The sequence below is a fragment of the Sceloporus undulatus genome, chromosome 6, assembly GCF_019175285.1.
Source record: "Sceloporus undulatus isolate JIND9_A2432 ecotype Alabama chromosome 6, SceUnd_v1.1, whole genome shotgun sequence".
Classification (NCBI taxonomy): domain Eukaryota; kingdom Metazoa; phylum Chordata; class Lepidosauria; order Squamata; family Phrynosomatidae; genus Sceloporus; species Sceloporus undulatus.
This window is the reverse complement of record NC_056527.1, coordinates 159,431,582-159,444,387: the sequence shown is the minus strand read 5'-3', so window position 1 is coordinate 159,444,387 and position 12,806 is coordinate 159,431,582. Positions and strand designations below refer to the sequence as shown.

Below are 12,806 nucleotides of genomic sequence, written 5' to 3'. Positions count from 1 at the left end.
GGCATATAAATAGTGCAACGCAAGTCAGAGAATGTAGCAAGGTCCAGGCAGATTACAGAAGTGGTCTGGAGCATGAACCTAGGTCCAAATGAGATGCAGCCACCAGTGCCATTGCTCGCCATACAGTTTTTGCCCAGACGCTTGTGAGAAAAAAGATGACAAATGAGTTATCTTACACGTTTTTCTCCTTCTAGATATTAATGAATGTGAAATTGGAGCTCATAATTGTGATCGGCATGCTATATGTACAAACACAGCTGGAAGTTTCAAATGCAGTTGCAGTCCAGGTTGGATTGGAGATGGTATCAAATGTACAGGTAAGACTGAAGCACTGTTGTAGTTTAAAGCACTTTGAAAACAATCATTTTGCATCCCTTTTTTTTGTGCATAAGCTTTTTCTATTTCTAGTGATAGGACAGATGTGAATTGTAGGTAGAAATGACCTTATGAGTGCTAAATTAAACTCTGTCTGCCAGCACAGACATTCATAGACTCCAGAAATTCCTTTCTGATGTTTATCTAACTGCTCCATGAAAACCCGTAGAAGAGGAAATTGTGCTGCTTCCTTAAGTCTCTTGTACTGTTTCCCAGAAGATTTTGTAATAAGCATTTTTTGCTTCTTCAAATAATCAGCTGAAAATTAGTTCCATTTCTGTTCCTAGGAGCATAAATAACTGTTTACTGTCCTTATTCATAAAATTCACACAATATTAAGATTGCCATAGGGGCAGAACGATGACAATTGAAGCACAACATTTTATTTACTTATTTATTAAAATATATCCCTTTCTCATCTCTGAGGATTATAGGCTGCTAATAACAGAGTCAATGATTTAACAGAGTCAAGAATTTGTACTGTTTAAAAATATTATCAGTCACTCTGGGTCCCAGTTTAAAAAGTTTAAAAAGCCTTTCACTTTATAACATAACATGAAAACTACAGGAGAAAACCGTATTGCAACTACAATAAAAATGTATAAAATGCTAAAACAAAACAAAAACACAGAAAAGGAAGGTCTTCTAAAGATCATTAATGAGAAAGTGGAATAGTTTACCTTGGAAAGGAAGTCTAGAGCAATACAATTTCCTTACCCATGGCCTGACTCATGTGCTATGATTTCTTTCATAGTCTTGCTATTTATTTTTCAGCAAATGCATTTTCAGACAACAGCTTCCCCCACCCCACAAAGTTTTAGTCAGCCTCAATGCTCCATCACATATTTAGTATGTGTTTGCTTTAACTTTCAAGTGTATTTATTTAGACTAATGGTTTGTATGCCATTGTTATTTTTTTCTTTCACAGACTTATTACTACTTTACCCTTTCAACCTGAACAGTTCTCAAGTTTGAAATAATAAATAGTTGTCTTTGTATTAATGCATGGCCTTCTTTTCAGATCTAGATGAATGCTCCAATGGGACACACATGTGCAGCCCACATGCTGATTGCAAAAACACCATGGGCTCATACCGCTGCTTATGTAAAGAAGGATATTCTGGGGATGGATTCACATGTGCAGGTGAGCTTTCTCTTGGAAACACAGAAACACAAACACACCTACCTGAATGCAGTGCCCTCATCTTTCAACTTGTTTGCATAAGAACCAGCTCTGCCATCAGAATGAGTGAAGTGGTCATCTCAGGTAGCAAATCATCGGGTTTGGGAGCACTTGCAAGATATGAAAGTAGGAGTGAGCATGCTTGGAGGCCTGCACTACTCCAGTTTGTGCTCATTTGGAGCCTTGAAGGGCCACCTCATTGTGATTGCCATTTTGGATAACTCCAAGTTGCATCTCTCCTCATTGCTTTCATGGCTTTGTGAAGAAGGTTGGTTGTTTATGGTGGTGACCTACACAAGTATAATTATTTGTCCAAATTTTCTAGTATTTTCCAGTGTTTGAGGGCTTTGAAGCCAGTTTTCTGAAGGCTTTGGGGCTCAACGGTGATCTCAAGGGCCACACTGGATGCCCAAAAGAGTCACATGTGGCCTGAAGACCCCTCAATACATATCCCTGTGTTATAGCTATGAGGGCAATAGACTGCTGCCTTAAGTTGTCCATGTTTGGGTTCCTGTTGGAATTCTCCATTGCTGGGGCTGGAACTAGATCCTCATGAGTCCTTTCTATGTCCCCTTTACCCAGGTTGGGTGTGTGTGTGAATTTAGGACTGCATTTGGTGTATTTCATGTAGTCCTTTCACTGTGTTTTGCTGCTCCCTGGCACTAGTGATTTTGCCAGATAGTTTATATTTCACCATGCCACAATAATATGATTTCTATTTATTTTCAGATATTGATGAATGCTCAGAAAATGTGAATTTCTGTGAAAATGGCCAGTGCCTAAATGCTCCAGGAGGCTATCGCTGTGAATGCGATATGGGATTTTTGCCAAGCCCAGATGGGAAAGCCTGTGAAGGTAAATTGGTTCAATCTAATTATCATCTAATCTAATCTAATCTAATCATAGCAAGTCAAATTAATTTGACATTTTAGTGTGATATACAGTTTTTTTTACCATGATTGGTTTAGGTTGCTTTTCAAAACAGTTAAAGATACATTTCCTAAGGAAACAAGTTAGGAAAGGTATTTCTGGGAGTTTTGAATTTCCCATTTTCTAGTTTGAATGGTGATCCAAAGCTTTTTATAACTTTTCCTTTCAGTTTGCTTGTACAGCATTTCCATAGGTAGAGCAATAGAATGTGATCTATAGCAAGGCAAAATTCTCAAGTGTTTAAGAGCTCCTAAAGATAATTGGGGTAAAATTATGAGACCTTTTAGTAGGCATTAATTATGAAGACTATTTTCATATTACATCATATCGTATAACATCATGTCTTGTAATGTCATATCACATATATCTAAATTAAATTTCAGTTGTGACCAGAAACAGCAGAGCTTTTTTTAAAACATCATTTAATAAATACTTACTACTACAAAGATGATTTTTTGTTGATAGTAAAATAATTCAGGTATCTCCTGTGTCTTGTCCTCCTCCCTTTCATTGAAGATATTGATGAATGCATCCTAGCTAATATTTGTGTCTATGGGACTTGTCTCAACCTCCCTGGTCTGTTCCGATGCCAATGTGAGACAGGATACGAATTGGACAGAAGTGGCGGTAACTGCACAGGTAAATATCATGTCCAGTGCGACAATTAATACTGTACTAGCCAAAGCCAAGTTAACCTTTATTGTACTAAGTTAATATTACAGTATATGCCTCTGAGGAAGTAGGCTGAAGTCTACGAAAGCCCATACTAGCAACTTCTATCTTTAAGTTAGTCTCAAAGGCGCTGCAGGATCCTTATGGAAGTTAATATTACTATTGTTCTATCCATCGTCACAGATTTTGCTCATGTTAGCATTTAACAGAGATTAAAGTTCAGATTAGATTTCTGTACTCACTTTCACTTAAACAAATTTTCTCTAAAAAAAATTGGACTGTTCCAAAGATGTGATCTTGCTTCTCATGTAGGACATCCACATTTTGTCTACCCAAACATATGATTGCTTGTTGGGCTGGGAGAGAGAAATAAGTGTGGAGGTGGGAGTTTTCACAGGCCTCTTACAGGGTTTCATAGACCTTTACAACATATTTTTAATCAAGTCTATCTGAGGAGCATTTCAAGGCATTATTTTTCTATGGACACAATCAAAACATAATATATTTACTCTCTAACACAATAATATGGACACATATTCCACAAAGGAATACTGTCAAAAGAATCAGGATGGACTACTTTTTTCCTGCTGCAAGTGCAGCAGGTGCTTTAGTCTGTAGTTCAATACAAACTTTGATTATTTTTACCTTGTTGGGCAGGGCCATGAATTCTTAAGCATATACTAGCACTTTTGTAGTATATATATCTTATTGCACAGTTTCTCTCAGTCTTGTTGAATTTTGTAAGTAGCTTCTTAATGTGCAATGAAGGCTAGATGGCTGCAGCAGAATTTCAGAAAGCCAGCTGTGCAGATGAATATTCCATGCGCATCTCTTGGGACTGATGCTATGTTGCAGAATGCCATTTGGTTTAGTAAAAAATTGACACCCAAGATATAGAGGATACCTAATTCATAAATATTGGCATATCAAATTACCTGCAAGGAAACTAATAACAGATACTGGAGACAGGAAATCCTATTGTTTTGTTCCAGCTGAAGTAGCTGAATCATCTGTTTAATAGTGAATCAACACATAGGTAAATCCTATTGATTCAGTGTGCCTGCTGTAGTTGGACCTAATAATAGGATTCAGGCCAAGGAAGTTAATTCAGGGATAATGTCTGGTTTACCAAGCAGAAATAGAATCTGGGTGTTGAACAGAATATGGAAGTGTGTTGATGTTTAATGGCTTATGGGTGTGTTTGTGTGAATTGTTTTATATTCTTGTGAGCTCAGAAGAGCCACTGAAATTGTCATGTTTCTTACACTGCTGTTATGTGCAGTAATAGGCTTGCTGTCTTTGATTTGTTCATTCACCCTGGGTGCTTTTCTTCCATCTAGATATCAACGAGTGTGCAGATCCTACAACTTGCATCAGTGGTACTTGCCTCAATATCCCAGGCAGTTACACCTGCGAATGCCCCCCAGATTTTGAACTGAACCCCACTCGTGTTGGATGTGTTGGTAAATATTATTTCCTCTACTAACCACAAGCTTTTGGGCTTTCCTAACAGAACTCATCTAGAGCTTTTCATTGCTTGTGTATATTTGGGTCTCAGAAGTTATGACTTTCTTGTTGTTATGGTCTATCAAGTTACCTTGATTTATGGTTATCTCATGAATGACAAACCTTTAAGCAATGCTTCTTATTAACAGCCCTGTTCAGGTCTTGTAAACTCAGGGACATGGCTGTTTTTATTGAATCAATTCATCTAATCGCCTAGTTCTCTGATTAAAGAAACATAATCTAGAGCTAGAAAGACAAACCATAATCTAGCTGCTGGATAGTAATTGTTCAGGTACAGTAGCAGAAATACTGCATCTTTTCAGTGAGTGAAGTAAAAATACTGATACAGCAATTGATACGTCAGGGACACGTTAGATAGCTGGTTGGGGACCAGCTGAAGAAGTCCACTTTACATTTTAAAATGAACACAATAGGGCAAACAGTAGAATGAATCACATAGGGAGAGTGTTCTTTAAAATGACAATTTCACTCATGATAGTAATTGAAACATCTGGTTCTTTTACCCATTAGATACGCGTTCTGGTTACTGTTACTTGGAAATCAAACCTCGAGGAGATAATGGAGATACAGCTTGCAGCAATGAAATTGGGGTTGGAGTTTCCAAGGCTTCTTGCTGCTGTTCCCTTGGTAAAGCATGGGGAATTCCTTGTGAACAGTGTCCAGCTGTGAATTCAAGTAAGTGAGACAGAACTATATAAGATGATATGTGTCTCAATTTGCTTTCTCCTTTAGAGAGTGTGTTAGTCCTATTAAGATCATCCAAAAAGGGAAAGTCAAGTGTTAAATTCCTAGGAGCAGGGAAAGTCTGTTCTTTGCTGGTGGTTCACTCAGGACTGCAGCACCAGCCCACTTTCAGAGTAGACCATGCGGTCACTGTTGTCCCTCACCGATCAGGGGCCGACTGGGGCTGGAGCAGTCAGAGGCCACTCAAAGCTGCCAGTCTGCTTCGCCCCTTTGTCTGAAAGGTACTACAAGATCCATTTAGAATACAGGGGCATAGCTTACTGTCTAGAAGCAAAAGGAACAAATATCCCTCTCCCCTGGATTATGGTTGTTACTGCCATTTTGTCTTTCAGGAAGGAAGCAAAGTTAGTGCAGATGCAGGTAGCAGCAGAAGGCTGCTATTGGCTGCAAGCCCAGGGACAGCATCTCTTCTGGTTTGAAGGTTGCTGCAGGGACGTAGCCAGGATTTTGGGAAGGGGGGGCTGCTGTGTGGTGGCGCACGTGCACCATTCATTATATTTCAGCACAGCTTTGGAAAGGGGGGTCTGTACCCCATGGACCCCCTCCCCAGCTACGTCACTGGTAGCTGTGCCCCTAACATAACACTTCTTTTTTGAAATGTCCTGTCACTGTTTGATTTCATATTGGAAACCTATAGCCTGAAGTATCTCAGACTGGAAGATGGTTGTTGAAAGAAGAAAACAAATGCAGTATTTTTGCAGTACATCTTTTAACTATTGCTGATAAACTTTGTTTCTCATTTCAGCTGAATACAAGCAGCTATGTCCCGGAGGAGAAGGATTCCGTCCCAATCCTATTACAGTTATTTTGGAGGGTAATGCATATCAGTGTTGTTTCTCTACTGGTCGTAATAAAAGGCTGGTATAATGTTAATAAATATTATTTGATAAGATTAATCTGCTTTCAGTCCTTTTTAACAAGAGGCAATTCTTAATTTTATCTGGATAGATATTGATGAGTGTCAGGAGCTACCTGGACTCTGCCAAGGAGGACAATGTATCAATTCATTTGGTAGCTTTCAGTGCCAGTGTCCATCCGGCTACTATTTGAACGAAGAGACTCGAGTGTGTGATGGTAAGTTAGCTTCAGGTTTACTGAGCATTGGGAATTGTTGCTTTAAATTCCGTAAGGGAAAATACCTTCTACAAAAATACATTGAATGTCACTAGAATACTGTAGAGCTGCTCAGGTGCAGTTAACTAAAGGTTCTGTGCATAATTACTCTTTAAGCATTCTCTCATAGCACTTTCACCTATTTCTCTGATTTGTCCTCTCATTCTGTGATTTATTAACCTAATACGATCTATAAGGCTTCTTGACTTATTACTATAGCACATTCCCAGGGTTAAGACAAGCCAAGGCAGTGTTAATATTTTCATTTCATTTATTTATTTCATTTATATGCCACCTTTCTCCCCAAAGGGATACAAAGCGGCTCACGGATTTAAAGAACATTACAATAAAATTTAAAACAGTTAAAATAATCTAAAAACAATACGAAATTATATTTAAAATATAACAGTAGTTAAAAGGCAATACACATGCTGAATATGAAAAGCACCATGGCATGCTTATGTTTTAAATGGTTGCTTAAATAGAAATGTCTTAGCCTGCCATTGAAAGGCAAGCAGTGAGGAGCCTAGCAGCCACTGTTAACAGTGCATGGTCTTAAACAATATCAACCCATAGTGCGTCTCTTTATAGTTTTACCCAAAGTTAACTAAAGCTCTCTCTCATTGTCAGTGCCAAGACTCATCCTAGGAGAGCAGTGATAAAGAAGAAAATGTCTCTTCAGGATGTGTAGATAGTTTTATCATGCAATAGCCATCAGTAAACTCTACAAATCTGAAAGGAGTTTTCAAGCAGGCTTTAGCAATACTATATTTCTTTCTGTCTCTTTTTCTTTCTGTGACCCCAGGATTTTATTTTTCTTACAGATATCGATGAATGTACTACACCTGGCATCTGCGGACCTGGTACTTGCTACAATACCATAGGGAACTACACTTGTATTTGTCCGCCAGACTACATGCAAGTTAATGGTGGAAACAACTGTATGGGTAAGTTTATTTGTCTAGTTAAAAAAATCTTACAAACTGCCTTTCCCCACCAAGCTAGACTACCAAGTCATCATACATCCAAATCCCAATAACAACAATGTCAAATACAATTGAAGACATCAATATTAACCACAGAATAAACTACAAATTCCAGAATGGACAAAGAAACTTGGTTTTTTTTAACCTTCTCTGAAGATGTCAGCCACAGATGCTGGTGAAACGTCAGGAATAAACTCTTCAAAAACATGGCCACATAGCCTGAAAAACCCACAAAAAACTATAAGTAATATTATTAATATTAATTCCATCCTCCTCTTCCTTCTCCTCTGCCTGGCCCTCCCCTCAGGAGAAAGCCAGGTGGCAAAGGAGCCTTGACTGCTCCACATCTTCATGGGCTGCCCAAAATCCTTGGTGGCCCTCAGGGCACATACATTATTTGGCCTGATGCAGAACTATGCCAGTCACGTAAAAAGCATTTGTGGGAGCAAGATGTGGCCAGAAAAAGACTGCATGCCTCTTTTGTTGCTAAAATAGGAATTTAGCACCTTGCCTTTTAAGTGACATGTTATCTAGTGCACAGAGCATGGTGATACCTCATACCCAAACTGGTCCGTGGGGAGATCCCCCTTTCCTTAGCATGCAAACTACCTCTGCTGTATAAAAAGCGATTAAAAATGGATCTGAGAAAGGTCTGAAGACTCAAGGACATTCCTTGCAGTTAACTATAGTGGATTGATTTATTTACATTTTAAGAAATAGTTTTACATAATTAATACTAGGTAATTTAAAATTGCTTTAACGTAGATGTAAAATTTCTATTCTCTACCTTGAGTATTTAAATTTTAGCATTTCCTTTTATGATACTGGATTATGTGCTACAGGATTCAATTTGAATAATTCAATTTAAACTTTTAATAGTATGCTTTGATTTGGATTTCCTGCATGGCAGGGGGTTGGACTGGATGGCCCTTGCGGTCTCTTCCAACTCCATTATTCTATGATTCTAAGAATAATTTTTTAGTACCCAGGTGGACTCTTGGGAAGTAATATCTAGGAAATATGAAGTAATAATATCAAAAATGTCTCTGAGGATATGCAGAGTGCATTCTAGGCACTCTCAAGTAAATATAACCAGTAACCTCACATTTATGAAAAGGGAGTTGAAGGCTGTGACTTCCAGAAAAGGCTGAGCTCCTGTCATTTTTTGAAGTAAGAACTGGCACATGGTTAAAACAAATAAATATGTTCTTTAAGCAATGCTTAACATAAATCAGATACTTTGTTGGAGAATTTTCAACTGCTCCAGGCTTTACCTCCAGTTTCAGTGTATGTCATTTAGTGCCACTGTGTTAAATTGCTCTGGAGGTTGCTGCAAATGGTCTCCAAATGTTGAAGCAAAACCATGCCATAGATCCAGGACATCATATTCTAACATTTCACAAGAAGGATATGAAATCACAAAGTGAGCAAGAGTTTTAAGTAATAACCTATGGTTGGTTGATGTTAGTCTGTAAGTCTGTATGCTGTCTGCCAAAGTTTGAAGCTCTTGATGAGAGCATTCTGGATTTTGTAATTATGAAAGCAAGTGGCATTCTGAGGACTTTGGACGATGCTGCAAAACATTTTTCCATAAATGATGTCATGGCTCTGCAATAGAGGTCAATGTTGTAACATAAGAGCACTAACAGTTCCTTAAAAACGAAGCATTAAACAAATGGCTTACAAATGAAACATGAAGCTAGTGTATTTTGTATTTTAAAGGCACAGCCATTGCCAGATATTTGGTAGTCTGATTTTTTTAAGGGAAATCTAAACCTCAGCCCTACTCCATTCTAACTAATTAACATGGAGCATTTCCAAGGGAAGTTTTCGAGCATGGAGCTAATTTAAATGTTTAAAATGTGTATATTATGTAAGAGAACTACTTTTATACAGTTATTGTTTGTTTCAGTGCTGCATTCATGAGAATGGGGCTTTCCAAATTATTGTACTCCAGGGTTCAGATCTGTCTATCTCTCATTTTATTAATTCTCCCTCTCTCTCTCCCCCCACTTTCTCTCTATTTATACTTTTTATTAAACAAATTTTAAAAACAAAAATTTTAAAAAACCAAAACATATTGCAGAATTATTAAACATCTATTTATTTCACATTCATTATCAATTTTATCTTTATACATTGTCCTCCAAGCTTAACTTCTAGTGCTAGCAATACTTGGCATTAAAAACTACTTCCATTAAACTGTTCTTAAATTACATTGATTCTAATCCTTCTGTATGTAAATGGTTTAATAGTTAATATTCATCAATTAATCTAAAAAGTCAAATATTACCATTATACCCACCATTATATAATTTATTATCTGTTCCCGGTCTTTTACATGTCTTCCTAGACTTTTGTGTTTTATAAAACAACTCAATTTGTCTAATTTTGCCATTTCTACTTATTTTCATAACCAGTCTTCTGGTGATGAGACTGAACTTTCTTTCCATTTTGGGGCCAATAGATTTCTAGCTGCTGCCATCATATAATATAGAATTCTAACATCATTTTTGTTTATTTCATCACCCATTGTACCTAATAGGTACATCTCCAGTTTGAATTGAAATTTTAAAATTGAAATTTTCTCAATCGTTTGATTTATGAAGCTCCAATATTTTCCTATTTGTGTACAAGTCCACCATTGGACTTGTATAACATTCCTTTTGCTTTCCCACACTTCCACCATGGGTTATTTAATTGTTTATACATTTTTGATAATTTTTCCAGAGTAAGATATCATCTATAATGCATTTTGTACAATAAGGTTTTAACTCTTTCTTTGGAGGTCTTTAAACAGAGATTGGATGGCCATCTGTCGGGGATGCTTTGAATGCATGTTTCTACATGGCAAGGGATTGGACTGGATGGCCACTGTGGTCTCTTCTATCATTGTATGATTCTATGATATACAACACCTTGAACTCCTTGGAGGAAAGAAGCAATTTAACCAAACTAAATAAGTGATACCCAAAATCTGTCACCACATAGAGTACCCTTCACTCAGTAGATCTCTAGAACAGGTTTCATGATACACAATTTCATGATACACAGTATTAATAATTTCCCTCTCCCCAATACAGATATGAGAAGGAGTTTGTGCTACAGAAACTATTATGCTGACAACCAAACTTGTGACGGAGAGCTGCTCTTTAACATGACCAAAAAAATGTGCTGCTGTTCCTACAACATTGGACGAGCCTGGAATAGGCCTTGTGAACAATGTCCAATCCCAAGCACTGGTATGTATTTTTCAGAGGGAAAGGAGCACAGCTGTTAGACCAGATTGATGTAGAAATGAAGTGAAGATGAGACAAAATAATGTCAATGTGTGCTCAAGTAATATTCTTTCTATGCACAGCCTGCATTGCTCTTACTAACTATAGCCACAGTGGTGCCATGATTACAAGTGCAATGGAATAAGTTTGTGAAACCCCGGATTAAAGCCCTGCTTAGTTATAAAGGTAGAGAGAAACACAAAGCAGAAAATCCATACAGATTTCTTACAAAAGAAATCATTTGGTTAACCTCTCTTGTCAGTGGTGTAGAGTTCACCACAACTAGTCTTTGACAGATGAAACTGGGAGACAGTAAATTATCCAGGCTAGGACTTCCTGCATGGCAGGGGGTTGGACATGATAGCTCTTAGGTTTCCTTCCAACTCTATGATTCCATGAGTCTGTGCCTTGATTCAGAATTCAATGCTCAGATCCCCTAGAATTTACAGGCTATACTTCAGCCAAATTCCTTTAATAGAGCATCACTTTGTCTTGAACATAGCAGCGGACAGCCCTTGGATCTTCTTCAGCTGTTGTCCTTTTCTTCCACACGTATCAGTGAGAGGGCTTCAAACTGGATGTGATTATATCTACTACTGGCTCAGCAGCTTCAAATACTGATGTAGACCTGTTTTCCATTAGGCAATCATCATAAAGCAAATTAACAGATTTTACCCAGAGATGATTTTAAAACATTTTTTTCATCGTTGTTAATATAAATGTGCAGACATATAAAACAATTTGTGGGCACAACTTGATTACTGATGTGTTCCTTGTAAAGCTGTCAATATGTTTAGGATGAAAATTTAAACCAGATGTTTGCCCATTCTTAAAGGATAATATAAATGTGGTCTTCAAGAGACATAGATAAAAGTTGGGGACTGAATTATTTGTTAGAAATATTTTATTCTTAAGATCAAGCAATGGCAAATGATGAAAACAGGAAATTACTGTACTGTTTTTAAGTCGGTCGATCATCTTCCTTTATAACCAAGTAACTAAATTTATCCATCATGCATTGTAACATTTTATTTATTTGTTTATAATTTTGTTTGTTTGTTTATAATTTTAGATGAATTTTCAACCCTATGTGGAAGTCAAAGGCCTGGTTTCTTCATAGACATTTACACAGGGTTACCTGTTGGTAAGTTAAGACTCTGTGGAAAGTCATATTTAATTCCATCAAGTCCATGTTGGGGGAAAGGGAAGTGTTGTTTTCATGATTTGACTTTCCCCAGAAAGTTTTACAGACTAAACAGTACAAGGAACTTAGCCTCTGTACTTTAGTCAGCCTCTGCCATACCTTTTCCTGGGCCCTCTTAGTTGGATGGAGTAAATATAAAGGCCATTGTAATTAGATTTCAGTTAGTAGACCATAGGTAGTAGAAGGCGGAAAGCTTCTGGGATAACTGCCAAACAGCATTGGGTTGGAAGGGAAGTGGAAGTCTTTCCTTCTTACTAAAGTAAAGATTTTTATCTGACGTTTCACCCTTGTTCCTTGTTGATCCTTTTTGTTACTGTGCAACTCAAGAGAGCAGTGAGGAAAGGATTTAATCTGAATATTATTCACACACAGCATAAATATGTTGAAGTTTTATGCCCAGGATTTCCAAATCTTAAACCCTCAAAAGGGGAAGAAAACCTGAGAATCCAAGGAGCAGTAGCCAAATGTATTCTTATATGGAATTCTCTTCTTCCCCTTTTTGTTCTTATTCACATGTACAGCAAAACAACACAATACATGATACAGAAAGCAGAACTGTACCAGAAAAAAAGTAAAGTCTGCTTTGTGTTTTCTTTTCTTTATTAATTTGGTATGTTTTTGCTTCAGATATTTCTACCTTTATATCTTTATTAATGCAGATATTGATGAATGCCGTGAGATCCCTGGGGTGTGTGAAAATGGAGTCTGTATAAACCTGGTTGGCAGTTTCCGATGTGAATGTCCAGCAGGATTCTTCTACAATGACAAATTACTAATCTGTGAAGGTGAGGGAT

General features: G+C 37.4%; 1 protein-coding gene across 3 annotated transcripts in view; it reads left to right on the top strand.

The window, feature by feature from the left end:
• The window catches only part of FBN1 (fibrillin 1), a 186,690-nt gene that overhangs the window by 134,745 nt on the left and 39,139 nt on the right, over positions 1-12,806 (top strand). For all 3 annotated transcript variants that reach the window (XM_042474932.1, XM_042474933.1, XM_042474934.1), the window contains 12 exons: positions 195-317; positions 1,397-1,519; positions 2,288-2,413; positions 3,005-3,127; positions 4,501-4,623; positions 5,198-5,362; positions 6,177-6,245; positions 6,380-6,505; positions 7,369-7,491; positions 10,614-10,772; positions 11,881-11,952; positions 12,672-12,797. In XM_042474932.1, the coding sequence (XP_042330866.1) occupies positions 195-317; positions 1,397-1,519; positions 2,288-2,413; positions 3,005-3,127; positions 4,501-4,623; positions 5,198-5,362; positions 6,177-6,245; positions 6,380-6,505; positions 7,369-7,491; positions 10,614-10,772; positions 11,881-11,952; positions 12,672-12,797 (1,458 nt within the window). The remainder of the gene's footprint in view (positions 1-194; positions 318-1,396; positions 1,520-2,287; positions 2,414-3,004; positions 3,128-4,500; positions 4,624-5,197; positions 5,363-6,176; positions 6,246-6,379; positions 6,506-7,368; positions 7,492-10,613; positions 10,773-11,880; positions 11,953-12,671; positions 12,798-12,806) is intronic.